This window comes from Larus michahellis, chromosome 1, assembly GCF_964199755.1.
Source record: "Larus michahellis chromosome 1, bLarMic1.1, whole genome shotgun sequence".
Classification (NCBI taxonomy): Eukaryota; Metazoa; Chordata; class Aves; order Charadriiformes; family Laridae; genus Larus; species Larus michahellis.
This window is the reverse complement of record NC_133896.1, coordinates 164,384,893-164,400,870: the sequence shown is the minus strand read 5'-3', so window position 1 is coordinate 164,400,870 and position 15,978 is coordinate 164,384,893. Positions and strand designations below refer to the sequence as shown.

The following is a 15,978-nucleotide window of genomic DNA, read 5'->3' as shown; positions in this document are numbered from 1 at the left end:
AGAAAACAAAGGAAAACAAATCCAAGCAAAAATGATGAAAAAAAATCCCAATTACTTACCACCAGCCAACCAATGTCCAGCCAGTCCCTGAGCAACTCTTGCCCCGGCAAACTTTTTCCACAGTTTTTATTGCTGAGGACCATGCCATATGGTCTGGGATGTCCCCCTGGTCAGTTGGGGTCCTGGCTGCATCCCCTCCCAGCTCCTTGTGCATCCCCAGCCTGCTCAGTGCTAGGGCGGTGTGCGGAGCAGCAAAGGCCTTGATGCTGTGCTCAGCAATAGCTAAACCATCCCTGTGTTATCAACTCTGTTTTCAGGACAAATCCAAAACATGGCCTATAGGAGCTACTGTGAAGAAAATTAACTCCCTCCCAGGCAAAACCAGTACAGAGCCTAAGTCTTCATAAATAAAATAACCCACATTAGATACTTCATTTGGATGTTGCGGAAGTGACAGCAGAAAAGGGAGACTGGTACAGAATGAATTATTCAGGAGGTAAAACCCAACAATTATAACCTTAGCACATCTAAACCCAAAACAATACATTAGAGGGTGTGTTCTCATATAAATGCATCATGGAAGATTATGAACAAAATTCCTGTAGACTTAGAGCTGAACACGTGCTAATCACTAATACTACCCTATGTAAATCTATGTCAACCTTTTGTCAACTACATTTCTCTATTTTTCATAGGCCAACTTTCAGCAAGTAATCAAAAGTTACACATATGTTTATATTTATATATATAAATATACATAGATACACATTCAGTTATGAATACATACTACGTTTATAGGTTGACTAGCAGATACAACTCCGTCAAATTGAGGTCTCGGTGCAGAAGATGTTGTACAACTGTAGGAAACTGTCAGTTCTGCTCCCAGGGCAAAGGGGAAATTAGAACAAGTCGGGTAACTACAGGAAGCCACCTTGATGTACACAATCTCTATTAATATATTGACACAGACATCTTCCTGAATGGCAAAACAACTCCACAGGATATTTCCTCCTAACAATGAAATACCTTTTGAGACTAACTACAAGTGATATGTAAGCGAGTACTCCTATACCCACTTGCATAAACGAACAAGAAAGTGAAAGCATATAGGGCAGAGGGGGAGAAAGGGAACTGCCTCTTATCACAGCATTATGGATTCACTGTCTAGAAGTATTTATCTGGGTACTGGCATGTGATGGAAAGTTTTGAAGACTTCTTAATATCAACTGTACTGGTGAGTAAAAACCTTTAGTTACTGTAACACGCTACTTGCGTCAAACGCGATGGATCCAAAACTGATCTCTTAACTAATAACCTAAATTCCCTTTATCAACAAGGCACATGAAATACACCCTAGAAGTGTCTGCATCTCATCTTATATCTCATACTTAAGCTGCAAAAAGCCATTTTTTTGGATCAAGCTTTCATCTTTACCCAGTCTCAGGGACAAATCTAAAATAAAAACCAGAGCACACAATGAGAAAAGTAACTACTTTTTTCCTTTTAATATAGATGTAGTACAGAATGTTTAATTACAGCAGGACAGTGGTTCCAGTTAAATAAAATTAAAAACCTTTATTTTCCCCAAATATAAAATTACTAAATTAATGTCTTAAAAGAATAAGAATATGGAAAAAGCTTTAAATTATACCACCATTTACCACAGTAACCATGATCACCAATTACATACTCCATTGCTTTGGCAAAAAAGTTTTTTTCTTTTAATAACTGCATATAAACCTAACATAGCAAAGACTGTATACATCTTTATATTGCATTTATTTATATACAGGAATAAATGAACTGTAAAGTCTGCATATACTTGGAATGAGCAAATTTTCACAATAAACTGAAAGAAGAAGGATAAGAGCTGGCATGGATATTAAAAAATGCTTAGAAATGTAATACATTTATGTACAGACGGTATGGACTGTATTAACAAACAATATGTACAGAACAATTTACTACTATTGATATTTTAGTGTAACTCAGTGTTCATTAATACAGACCTTTGGTTGTATTTAGTTGTTTAATAAGATCTAAGCTCACATACCTCCAAAATGCAACAAGGTATAAAATAAAGCACAACAATTTGCCAAATGGTACAAAAACTACTATTGTCAGTTCCATTAAACCCAAAAAACTAGTGTCTCTGTCTAGCCCCAAAATAGTTCTTGTACTTGGAATCAATCTCTATGTGCCATACACAAAAAGAACACCTGAATGTTACATATCTGCAAAATTACATCCCACAACACTTTTTTTTTTGTAATGTGCAATTCATTTTAATAATACTTTCTAACGAACAAGAGAAATTAACTTCAACTTTATAATTTTCCAACACGCACCTCTGCAATGACATTGTGAATACTTTTAAATGTTACCAGCAAGATTAAAAAATATATGTGCGCTCCCTTACTCTAAAAGACTATTACCAGTAACTGCTATTTGCTAAGTGTGCCGAGACATTCGTATGAATTATGCAGCTTGCACGTGCCCAACATTTAGCTTCAAAATCATCCTGAGTTTGTACACAACGAAGCAAATCCACATACTTTAAAAAAAAAAAAAAAAAGCCGAACATACTTTCCTTTACAAAACAATCATGCAACTGAAGAAGAACTGGGCATCCCATGAACTGTTGTGCTTGTCGGAGTTCCGCTTATGGCGTTGAAGATGTGTAGCGAATTAGGCATAACACTGGCCTTTTCTTCAACTGGAGTAATCTTAAAACGGAAAACATGTATTTACCGAAATGTTACAAAATGACACAAGCATTTAGAAAAGAGTTAACCAATTTCATAACCTGCTGCCTTGCAACTCCACTTTTTAGTACTCTCTCAATTGCCCCAAAGTTCTTCAGAGGGATGGTTACTCTTTTCAGCCATCCGCTATGAGATTTAGGAGGGCAGTAGTTATTTGTCCAACATCAGTTCTCCTAATTTAGGTTATTACACTGTTCTCCCTACAGGAAGCTTGAATAGATTCTCTCTTTTCTCTTGTTAACTTTCAAAAGGAATTTCACAAGGACAACAGACTTGCTTTTTGCACCACCACCTCCCCCCAGCTTTTTTTCCTGACTTAAATGTATTTTTTGAGCATTTTTATCATAAGCTATCGAAACACCAAAAACACTTCATTCTTAACAGCTATGAATTTACTGATGCTAAGATTAGAAATACTGTAAAAGAAGGAATTATATGAAGATTAGACAAATTAAGAGCAGAAATAAAGAAAACTAATTACCATCCCATCTGATCATATTGGCAAGCAGCAGAGGAGAAAAAAGAAAAATCTGTTAAGATTCTTTTTCTATATTTTTCATAACACAATTTTTGCAATTGTTTAAAATCCACACTATTATAAGACAGCTAATATTTTTTTTTCAATGACATTACAATAAACATTGTGAGGAGCTCTTTTGCCAAATACAGCAATAGGCAGACACACAAAGGTGACATTTTTAAAGACTTCAGTGAAGAGTATCATGATTCTAAGCCTTCAGGGGAATGGCCAATCTAATTTTTTTTATAAAAAAATCAACCCAACATAGCATATTTTACTTACTTACAACTAATTATATAAAAAGAACACAGTGGTAAGCTAACAGTACACATTACTGCAGTCAGCGCCGTACTTTCGTATCTGTTCACACTATCTTACCGGCACCAGTTGTTTGCCCCTCCTTCTCTTTGTTTACTTTTAGACAATGTGATTTAGTCCTGAAGTTTCAGGCATTACATGTTTTTTCTTACCATCAGTCTTTGGAAACGCACACACCTGAGCACCTTTTAAAACACACATACCCTGCATTGAGTTCAAAGTATTCTTTCTTGTGTAGAAACTGTCATGATAACCTTTTACTTTTTCCTATGCCAGGGGAATATTAATCTTTCATTTATTATCCTTATCACTAAATTATTTGACCAAAACAGTTTCCTCTCTTTTCTGAAGGGGTCTTCTGTACCTCTGTCTAATTCTCACAGATACCTTGTTCATCTTAATTAGCTGTCCAATCAGTTATCCTCCTTTCTAAAACCCTCCACTGCTTTCCGCTTTTCAATACACCACATCAAAACACAATCAAACTGTCCCATTTCTGTCAGCTAAGCAATCTCTTTTCCTGTTCCATGGATCTTTCAAAACTGTTTTTCTCTACACGCCTGTCTGGAAGATACTGTTTTTCATTAAAAAACAACACCACATGGATTCTGACAAAATGCTATCACTCCCTACAAACATTGTTTCACAATATTCTCTGTCATTCATGGTTAAAAAAAATTAGTTTTGTGGTAAGCTTTTCCCTGTGATAGTATAACAAAAGAATAAGAGAATGAAAATAAAGCCTGTACACTCGCTGTATTCTCGTACTTCACCATAATTACACCATAGCACAGAGCTACTCATAGCACGGTACCTGAGCAAACTACATCAGGAAATAATGGAGAGCAAGAAAGTGTGCAAAGTGAACTTTAGCCATTTGACACATTTTTGAAAAGAAAAAAATCACCATAGAAGTTTTGGATACCATATAAGCAAGGGTAGAATAAAGGTAAATCTTTCTTAGATAAGCCTATGACTATCTTTTTTGAGCAAGTATTTATTGGATAGAGTAATTTAGAGATGTCAAAAAATAGTAAATGGATAAAGTCACTGTACATGTAAAGGATGCAATCCTGAAAAAGAGCTGGAAGATTAACAGAGTGTTTAAATGTCAGCTAGACTGAATGCCTCAGGTAGGTCTCAAGTTTGATTTTTTTTGATAATTTGATTTCTGATAAAGCCTGCAGCATGGACAAGAGAAATTCATAGCTCCTCTTGTATCAACTGGTTATCCAGACTAGGATGCATTGGCCCTAGATTAAAAAAAGTTGCTATTATGGTCATACGTCTCAGACATGTGTGCTTGTAAGGTAAAATATTATCAGAACACACAGGTATCAGAAATACAAGTCTTGAGGGATACGAACTATGAGCCACTCTACGGCTCTGGGAAAAGAGCATACAAATAACAGTGGATGAAAGAAAAGGAACCTGAAGTAGTGACGAATAAAAATGCCAAGAAGGCAGGGATCGAGCGTGAATCTTCAGCCCTTCCTGCCCTCCTGGAAATAACATCCTTGCCTCTGAAGTCAGGAGACATTTCTACCATGGATCCCAGGTGCAAGGTCCTACATCTCAATCCACAAGAGTTTTTCCATATCTACAGTTTGTCTGTAGTGGATTGTCCTCAAGAAAATTACAGCTATGTTTTGAATGCTAATATGTATAATTTAATTTCAGCACATACTTGTTCATGCATTATTTCAGAAAGCTCTTTTGCCATTTCTCTGTAGTTGGCCTTCATTTCTTCTTGATATTCCAACTGATCTTCCTTTATAAGTCGTTCATTTACACCCAGAGCATGACCACAAGCTTCAACAAATTGCCTGATTTAGATAAAACAATAAAAAAAAAATAATCTCAATCAGGAACACAAAATCCAAAAGATTAATTCAAAATGACAACTTAAAGTATGTTTTTAATGCATTTTAATGCATCAAAAGTTTTTTAAAAAAATTCTTGCAATATCAAATCTTGGAAAAAAAGACAATTTTTTTTTTTTTTTTTTTCCAAAAAAAAACATACCTAAAAACTTCCTTCAGTAGCTTTACTTTATTATCTGGATATCTTTTGGTGTTTGTATCATCTAAGAAAGCTCTTGCATATGCTAACGGACCAGCATTAACCTAAAAAGAAAAGGAATCATGAAAGAGTCAATTCTCTGACATACTGTCTTAGCAATAACAGGTATTAGAGGTGTCTGTCTGATTTGCTTTTCTTAAGAGAATGCATTGATTTCAAAGAAGTTGGACTTATGAAATAAGAAAACTGCTGGAGTAGGAACATAAGAGCAGGAGAGGTCTCGACAGCATTCTATGAATCTGTCCTGGCACAAAGAAAACACTTCGATGATGAGGCAAAGTAACTGCTGATGTTGCTAATCTGTCATCTCTGTTTATGAAATTAGGGTGGGAAAATGAGGAAAATGAGCTAAATCTACTATTGTTTGGTCTGCTCATCTATTGAAGACCCTCTTCCAAGCTGAAAATTATGCAATAATTAGCAGAAATTTAATTGTGCTATTATGGGAGCTACAGGAAAAGTGGATTCAACTATTTCTGACTCATCCCTATTGTTCTTTTGTATTAACAGTAAGAGCCCCTCCCTTCTCATCCCAAATGCTAGCTCGACAACTTCCTGATTTTGGAACCTTGGTGGTTTGTTGCGTTGTTTTTTTCTTCCCTTTTCTCTTCAACATGACAACAGTTCATTTCAGAGGACTGTGTTTACCATTCCCTTGATTTGAATCAGTTAAAAATAATAGAGCAGCACTTCTGTCATTGCGTTCTTAAGTCCCTTACGATAAAGATTTGTATATGCTACAACTGCTTTATGTACCCTATTTTGGTGAATCTGATGGTTTCTTTATACATTTAGTTCTTTTTTGCCTTAGGCAAAACAAAATGTTGCACAGTGAGATTTTCTACTATTACCCTTCTTCTATATTTTGGCACTCCCTCTTCATCTCCATAGGGATCTTACCAAAATACAAGAGCAATAATGACCATGTTGAACATAATGTAAGCAGACCTACATCTAGGCAAAACAGGTTAATTCCTCCTCATATGGGAAGTCACTATTTTATGGTAGTTTCAGCTTTACTCCAAAACCTGGTGGGACTCAGATCAGATTCCAGAGGTGAACCTTAATTCTTTCCTCTAACTGTCCATGATCAATGTTTATATGAAATAACTGCAAACAGTGAGCGTATTTCTAATTTAGGACATTCTTGAATATACGGAATAGAAACTAATGATGAAATGCTACTTATATTTTTTTTTTCAGGGACAGAAGCAAGTGGAATAGCTGAATGGCAAAGTATATTGGTCTTACCTGAACACTGACACTTCCTTGTAGCTTCAGCTGCAATTTGATCATATCTACTTCAGCTGAAGAGCAAAGCTGCCTAAGTTCTGCAACTTTTTTACTCATTTCATCAATGGCTACTTCAATTGGGTTTAAATCAGTATGGTGCTGGTACATTACTGGAATGCGCTTTTTCACATACGGGAAACAATGTATAGCTATGGACAGAAATAAGTTTAATATAGTTAGAAACAGGTTTTTGAATAAGGTGTGTTTTGATAGAATTTTATGCTAAAATCTCATTTTGATGTAATTAGGTGCCCAACTTAATAACATATGTAATCAGAAATAGTACCAAATGTACAGGAAAACAAAATATTGAAAATGCAAATATGCATAGCTTTACATGTATTATAGCAAAGAAAGATCATTGTCATTACCGCAACTAACAATAACCAAGAAATAAACCATTGGAACTTAATTCATACGAGAACTGTAAAATGAATTCTTATCACCCACATACCTCAAAGAGGAGAAGAATCAAAAATAGCAAAGCTGTATTTGCTATTTCCTCAAAAGTGTTAGCTACGGACAGCTGACATAAAAGTCATTTATGTTGTTTTTACCACTATACTAACACAGTGATACGGAAGCTCACATTTAACAGAGACAAAACACAAAATAGTCTTTTTTCCAAGAACACGGAAAGCTAGCCTCCAGATTCACAATTCTTGAAGCTTAAGGAAAAAGAAGAAGAAACCAATATGGAAACCTATACTTGGTTAAATATATGAAAAGTTTTTTAGCTGATAGCTATAAAGGATTTTAAGGAAGCGAAATGGAAAAATCCATACAGAACAGAATTTGAATTAATACTTCCAGTCAAAGCGCAACCTATTATTTCACAAATTCAGAATTACATGTTATACAGAAACATTGCCAAACACACCATAACTTTTAATTATCTCCCTTAAAAGCATAATAAAATGTTTTGCACCAAAGAGCTAAATATTTTTAAAGTTTGAGCCTATGGGGAGATAGATGGGCATTCTCCCTCTCTTTTCTAAAGCTAAGAAATGAGAAACTAAAGTGCAGTGATTAGATCAAAGTCACAATGGAAGAGAGGTTGGAAATCAAACAAGAACCTGCCCTTCAGGCTCTTTTGGAGCTTTTCGCCAAAAGAACCAACACTGCATTTGATAGGTCCAAAGACTGAAAGAATGCTGAAAGACCCCATACCCAAACCAGCAAGCATAACACCACTGTTCTTCGATGTTTTATAGCTAAGAGAGGTAAACACGGGGAAGGGGAAGGGTAAAGGGAGAGACAAAGACACTCCATTATTAAAAAAAACCCAAACAAACCAAAACAAAAGAACAAAATCAACCATCCACACCCCCACCAACACACAAACAACAACAACAAAAAAGGCAGCTAGAACATAGTAAAATATAAGATTTACTCTTTTTCCAGTATTTAGGGGTTATGGAACCACACAATGATATATGTATTCTCAGATGGTCATTTATAAGTGTGTTGGCATATCACGTTTTTCAGTATTACTTTCAAGTATGTACTCAGTTTAAAAGACTGTTTTGTCTAATAATATTTTGATATACTTTTCAATCCTTGTCACCTCCAACAGCAATGTGTGAAACTTTCTAAAGAACCTTTTTTTCCTGACAAAATATACAACATATAGAAAAACCTAGTATCAAGAATTAAGAATAAAAAACAAAACAAGAGTAGTTTTCTTTTAAAGGAAATTTCCATCCAGTCAGTACCTGTCAAAATAGTCCGTCGCTTACACTGTTCTTCTACTCCTCCTTGTCTTTTACCAGCTTGAGTAAAAGGCATCTCAAACATAAACCGACGAATGTTATGAGTCCTTTCAAAATCCGTTTTTCTTTCTTGCAATTCTTTTTCTTCAAAGTATGGAATGACATGTGTAACTTGAATATATGCATATTTTGAATCTAAATCCTTAGGATTTACCTTAAAAACATGATAAAAAAAAACCCAAACAGCTACATTGTGAATAAAGTGAATTTAACTGTAGTCACACAACTTCCAGAAATTAAATTTGTTCTCAACCTGTTAATTACTGAAAACATAGGAAATGTTAATGCTTGTCTGCATTCCGTTTCTAACTATTTGGAAGACAACACAGCTAGATGCAATACAACATGTTGTGGTTTTGTTAGTTTGTTTTTTAACATTGATATTTGCTATATGCAGAACTGCAAACAAAAAATGTAATAAAGAGTTTCACCCATGCTTAACACTGGAAGGCACAGAAACAAACGCTTGTACTCCATGACAGCTGATACAACAATAGATCGGAGACCAAAAAAAATCCATTGATATAAAAATATCTAATAATTACAAATAAAATCCTACATGGTAAATGCTTCAGATATCACCTTCAGAAGGCACTTCTCCCAATCTGTCTGTCTCAACTCTGACACCCTAGGAGGATCCCAAACCATACACCGGTGAGAGAAGGGCAAATTGAAGGTTTCACTATTCAGTTATTTTCTTTCTAGAACTGGATGAGTAAGAAAGAGCCTCATGGACTGGCAGATCTTTAATTTGGTAAAAGTGGCAACTAGTCTCCAGCACCAATAGACATGGCCTCCTAAGTCTTTGCCCAACAGGGTTCCTAAATGGACCAAGGATTTTTATTTTTTGTAAATTCCCCCAACCACAGGATAAAGAGGGCACCCTAAACCTGTGCATCTTTCTAAAAGTTGTTGCCTATCATTTTAGTCCCACATCAAATATTCATGTTATCTCTGCCTGTCTCTGAGCAATTTCACTTCTATAAACTAAGTGGGAAAAACAATGCAAGTACACACATGAAATCACCAGGGAAGTCCTGGAGCAAACTGGGAACAGAGCTAAGGTCTCCCTGCTGTTATCCATTTTTATTGGAATGTGCTGCTTGATTAATTTATTTTTTTTAAATCTGGTGGGGTTTTTTTAAGATTATTGGACTGGAACTTAAGTGGTAATTATGTACTCATTCTAGTACAACTGATAGAAAATGTTCCCTACAAATGCTGACAAATGTATGCATTTTAATTAATTGTAAAGTATTCAGGAGAGTACACTGGGAGAGATGTGAAAAAATGAGATTACAAAATAAATCTCTTGCTTTCCATGGCATGAAATCTAGCCCTTGCCTAAGTCGTCCTCTCCTTTTAACATTACAACATTGACAAGCCCACCATTCTGAGTGCTGCACTTCTCAGTCTGAGAAGCACAGAACTTTGTGATCTTACTGGCAGAATGAAGGAACAGAAGAGACAGGAAATTATAATACGAGAAAATCACCATGAAATTTGAAGCCAAACAAAAATTAAAAATTGGCTGAGGAAAGGCATGCAGAGAGGCATCTTGTGCAGTATGTGTTCTTCTCAGCCTACAGGATACCGTAGCTCTTTTCAGTTCACCAGTTTTGGAGCCTTCAATTACAAAGGAAAGCATTTCCTATGACAAATCTAGACTTCATCAGATGACTTTGTATGAACATTTTTTTCTACAGTTTAAGCATTCATAAAATTGAGCAGGCTCAAGAGACATAGGCAAAGGATAACAGGAACAACTGATACAGAATTAAAATGTTATTTACATGTGGTACTCGTCTCAGAAGAGGGGTCTGTTTTTTATTTCAGAAGAAAGTTTGTACTCTGATCTGGAGGTGCAGGAAAGGGAAAAATTCCAAAGAACGTCTGCATGAACTGGCAAGAAATACAGCTGAAGATAACAAAGGGCTATGATCATAATCCAAATTTGTTCTAAGATACAACTATTATTTTGCGAGGTAACATTACGAAAGTTAAGCTCTTTTGGTTGTTTGTAAAAGTAAACTTAATAGTAGAGGATATTTCTCCCGTGCCCTTCAAACAAGCAGAGCTTTTAGACACAAATGTTTTTGTACCAAATGAGTAAAGGACAGCAATCCCACAGTATTTCAAGTGGATTGATGGAAGTAATACATTAGAATTTTTTAGAGAGAACAAAAATCATACTTTGCCAGAATCCTGAATCATTTTGACATTTTCAGATCCAAATTTGTCAGAATAGAGTTTTTGGAGTCTTTGGGAAATTTCTGAAAGAGGCGTGAGTTTAGGCTCTTTATAGATATATTCCTTTCCGTCTTCATCCTCAAAGAATCCCTGTTAAAAAAAAGTAATCATAATCTTGGAAAAAACCCATAGGGCAATGATTAAGATGAACATAATGTGTGTGGCTCAAAGCAAATATAAACATTTAACATTAGGATTCAAGCAAATGTAAATAAAGAGAAATTAAAATCTAAGTAAAAAAGGTTTCCTAAGAGAATTAAAAAAAAAAAAAATCAGAAAAATGTAATTATCGACTACAGAATGAGTGAAAGATAATGGAAACATACAGTTAAAATTTTAAAGGTTTGTTGTAATTTTATGGCGTGCCAAGCCTTTGAGATAACTTTTTTTCACTTTTATTTAAAAGTGAACTTTCAGCACTGTTTCACTTGCCAAAACAGTAATTTTGATACCCAACAGAACCATCTGATTCACAAGTGAGTATATTGGCAATGGTTTACATAGAAATAATCTGAAAAATTTCTTTATGTACTAATAAAAAATTAATTTTGGAAAATGAAATTTTATTTAAAGATCGTAATTTTATGGTGTACTACATTGGCATATACTTTATTTTTATTGCATAAAGCATTTGTTTTAAACCTGTAACTAACGGCAGCGTAGAGTACATGGAAAGTGAAACAGGTCATTGGTTTAAAACAAGCCATGTCTGAGTTCATGTTTGAAACCAGAAAATAAATATTTTTGTCATAAACGAAACAGACAAAATAGAAAAGCACAACATATCATGTATAAACACAGGCTAGATTGACAAAAATACCCACATCAAACTACAGTGAAATGCAGTAGTTTTTACTGCATTGCTTGCTTTGTAAGCAGTTACCGTAATTACCTCAACATCTGTTTCACTGTCTGTAAACTGGTATTGCTATAAAGTTATAAAAGACAACAGAATACATGTAAAGTTATACTGCTCAGAGTATTTTACAATTCTCCATGCTCAGCTGAACAATTAGCAACTGGGCTATGCACGTAGACAGTGTATTACTTGACACTGCGTGATACCGTACTGATACATATGCATTCTAGACATGTAGTAGAGGATGTGAAGCTGTCCGATACACAGCCAGAACTTTTGTTTGAAGCATGCAATACTGATGCGTAGAAAAGAGTGACTTGTTCTCTAAATGGAACTTAATGTTAAGTTTTTTAATTGCAATGGCTATTAATGCATACCATTCTAAGAAGCAGCCTTGCAAACCACACTGTAGCACTACAGACATTAAGTCAATACATTGCTAAGAACTGACATTACAGGAAACTTACCGCTGCCTTAAGGTAGTAAATAAAAGAAGAAAAAGAAAAAAAAGCAAAAAATTTACTGAGGAAAATAAGGAAGAAATGTATTGGAATTGATAAGTGTTTTAAACTAAATTATTGATGGTGTTTAATTATTCCTTACAGACCATATTTCTTGTGCTTTTTATGTCATGGTATCAACACAGATGATGAAATAGTATACCTCGTAAAATGAGTTTTTCTTACTGCATAGAGCAGACAAATAAAAGTTAAATAATACTCACCTGTCCAAAGAACGCTACCCTGAAATAAGTTCCCAGCAGTCTCTTGCCTGTATGCATAACTTCCGTTACTTTACTGTATGCTCGATGAAGAGTGTCATATAAATGAGCAAGCCTCTAAAAATAAAAGAAAACAATCATGGGGTAAAAAGAATAATGTTGAACTTTCCTATCTTAAAGCAACAATTAATGACGTCCTTGTAGTTAATAACTAAATATATTGTTTTATTGAACACTAGTAATAGGTTTAGCACTTGTACTAGAATGACAATATGGAAGATTAATTTTTAATTATTTGTATTTAATTAAAGAAAAACATTTTTATTTAAAAATAAAATTTCAACACATTGATATTTCACTTACAATTGTAATACTGTTATTCTGTGAGGTGCAATGTGTCATGCAGTTAAGACTAAAAAAATTAGGATTTTTTTTCTTGCTCAAATTTACTTATGATGGATTTAGTACCTCAAAATCTCTCCGTTTTTCATAAATGGGAATTATAAGTTTATATATGTCAGCAATGAGTTCATAGCGTTCTGCCTTCCAGAGTCCATCAGCACACTGCTCCAACAATTCCATCAGCACATCCTAGATTTGGATACACATTTGAAAAAGCAAAACAATTCAGTAGCCATGAAAAGCACGGCAAATAATTATACCAAATGAATTCTTCCCAATGAAAAGGGAGATCCTCCCTCAAATCAAAATTATCTACACATAGTAATTTAAATTATTGTGGCAATCAAAAATTGCTAAGAGGAAACAAAACATAACAGAATGGTCTGAGTGTACACATGTACCTTTTGGATTTACCGGGAACATCGTTTTTCTTTTAGATGCTCCTGACCTCTTAAGTCTACAAATGACACCTATGTGAGAACCCAAACTTGTCTTACCTTGTAAAATGTTTTTTCAAAGTGTTGGGTTTTTTTGGTTTTGCACAAAGAACATTATTTTTAAAAGGCAGCTATACGAATACTTCCTTGTAATGGTTCTGAAGGAAACTATCAAATAAATTACATCAACAATAAAACAAAAAGATAAAATACCAAAATCCGTACTCAGAATAATTATCAAGGTATAACACTGGAATTTGGTACACTTGGCCCAGAGTGAAGAGATATATAACAACAGTTACAGAAGCTGAGAGATCCTGAAGGGTCAAAACAGAGTCACAAGCAAGAAAACACCTTTGCTTTGTTGGATTTGATCCGAATACTCCGGTAGCAAAAAGATAGTTATTTAAGGTTATACATGAACCACGTTTACCTGTATGTTAGAATGGAAGCATACATTTTGCATTAGTTACATCATAAAGTCCCTTCCTTCAGTTTGTCATAATTATTTACTTTCCATGCATTTAATTTCTTCTACTTCAATACGTGTAACAAAACTAAGATAACGTTATTACTTTGCTCTACTTTTCATAAATTTAAAATCACCTGGCTGACTACATTAACTCAGTTATAACAAACAATTTTACAGGTATTATGGAACAGCTTATAGCTCCTGTGACAAAGCTGTCATATACTTGGTCACAGCTTGAGCGTGACAGAACCACAGTGAAGAAGCCCATTCACATCCACATACCCTAACAGATCTCAGACCTCCTCAAACATGTCTGGAGCCCCAAGAACCTCCACGAGAATCCAAGTCTGAGACTAAGATGTTTCAGAAGACATGACATGCCTACTTCTTGAGACTTTCTGGTACCACTCTTACATTGCAGTGTGAAGCCAGAAGCCGGAAATAACTCCTTTTATTCTTAGAAGGGATCCAATGCTACTCTATTCCCTTCCTCCCTTTGGTAGAGCACTAAGACAGCATAGAGACATCACTAAGAAAAGCCAACTTTAATACTGAGAGCAAAAAAGAGACTGAAAAATTCTACACTTGTCCATGTGCTGCAATGGTCCCTAAAACATCTCCTGACTCCCCAGTATCTCCATCCTCACAACCAGGTGGTGAGAACTGAAAGACCAGTGTCAGAGCTGGACCACGAGGGCTGCCACAAACAGGTTTTATGATGAGAGTCTTAACTCAGACACCAGAGGGCATCCAAATGCAGTAAAGCAGTAAAATTTTGTTTGCGCACAGGAAAAAAAAAATAGAGCAAAAGCTTCATGCGGGAGAGCTGACAGGAGGGAAGAAAAGAACACAGTCTTTCTGGGACACGTCTCAGTGCCTATCCATCCTCATGGGAAGAGGTTTTTTTTTTTTCCAACATATCCATAAGAGTTCTTGTAATCTGCAAGAACGGCCTCTTATTCTTTTACTGCGCACCTCTTAGAAGGGACTGGCACTTTCCCTAACCCCTAACCCAGTGTCTGGACTTTTTCCAGTTTGTTGATATCTCCCTTGATTTTGCGGGGGGCAGCACTGGACACAAAATTACTGATTGGGCACCACAGATGTCAAGCAGGAGGGGAAAACCCACTTCCCTCCACTTCTTGACTCTATGCTCTTTCTAATACAGCCCAGCATGCAGTTGGCCTTCGTTGCCACAAGGCTACACTGCTGATGCCCATCCAGCCTCTTGTCCAGCATAACTCTCAGGTCTTTCTGCAGAGCTGCTGCCCAGCCAGTCCATCCCCAGCCTGTACTGAGACATCAGATGATTTTTTCGCTGATGCAAGGCTTTGCACTTGTCCTGGTAAAACTTTTGAGAGGCTTCGGTGTTCCTTCGGTTCGAGGTCCCTCTAAATGGCAGCCCTACTCTGCTAAAGAAGATGTTCACCACCAGCCTTTATCACCAAATTTAAAGTATCTTGTATGTTTGGGTAAGTACCTATTTCTGTTTTTCATAAAGTGCTTTAATATACCGAATTACACCGTGTGTTGATCACTTACAAAAGCTGTAATATCCTCTGAGCTGTGAAGCTCTTTCATTTACCAATCTGCAAATTAGAATAATTGCTCTCATGTAAAGTCATAGCTAACAAGAGACCAGAAGAAAACACATAGGAAGGTAGAGACTGATGTAGTGTCTGTGGTGGAGCTGTATTCTGGCAGAGTTTATTTTGGAAAAAAACAACAAGTCTGAATGAAATTGTTTCCAACCTTAATCTGCATGGAATCTGGCACTTGCCACAGGCCTGTTAGCCACAGCTCAGATCTCTCTCAGATGGATTGCTTACAGCAAAGTCCAGCATGGAAAGGATAGCAGGTTCCAGGCTTTTACCTTCCTATTTCTGATACTCAGAAGATTTCTAGTTCTGCAAGGAGAACTTGACTTGTACTGCTGAATAGGCTGTCTGAGTAAACAACTGTTTTAATAAAACACACACAGTAAGTTTCTTGGGGAGGAAAAAAAAAAAAAAAGAAAAAAACAACATTTTGATTTTTCAATTGGCTAGTTTAGGATATGTGACAGAATAACCCTGGCCTGAGAGAGA

The 15,978-nt window shown here is 35.7% G+C and overlaps 1 protein-coding gene across 20 annotated transcripts in view; it reads right to left on the bottom strand.

Moving 5' to 3' along the window:
• Nucleotides 1-1,480: 1,480 nt before the first annotated feature.
• DOCK9 (dedicator of cytokinesis 9) overlaps nt 1,481-15,978 on the bottom strand; it is a 128,284-nt gene continuing 113,786 nt past the window's right edge. For 16 of the 20 annotated variants that reach the window (XM_074562365.1, XM_074562411.1, XM_074562474.1 and 13 more), the window contains 8 exons: nt 13,049-13,171; nt 12,584-12,697; nt 10,944-11,090; nt 8,694-8,904; nt 6,937-7,127; nt 5,629-5,729; nt 5,291-5,429; nt 1,481-2,726 (listed from right to left, as the gene is read on the bottom strand). In XM_074562365.1, coding sequence (XP_074418466.1) covers nt 2,604-2,726; nt 5,291-5,429; nt 5,629-5,729; nt 6,937-7,127; nt 8,694-8,904; nt 10,944-11,090; nt 12,584-12,697; nt 13,049-13,171 — 1,149 coding nt within the window. In that variant the 3' untranslated portion in view covers nt 1,481-2,603. Of the gene's footprint in view, nt 2,727-5,290; nt 5,430-5,628; nt 5,730-6,936; nt 7,128-8,693; nt 8,905-10,943; nt 11,091-11,892; nt 11,929-12,326; nt 12,333-12,583; nt 12,698-13,048; nt 13,172-15,978 lie in introns of all 20 variants that reach the window. The other 4 variants (XM_074562506.1, XM_074562497.1, XM_074562515.1 and 1 more) reach the window with 2 other exon arrangements.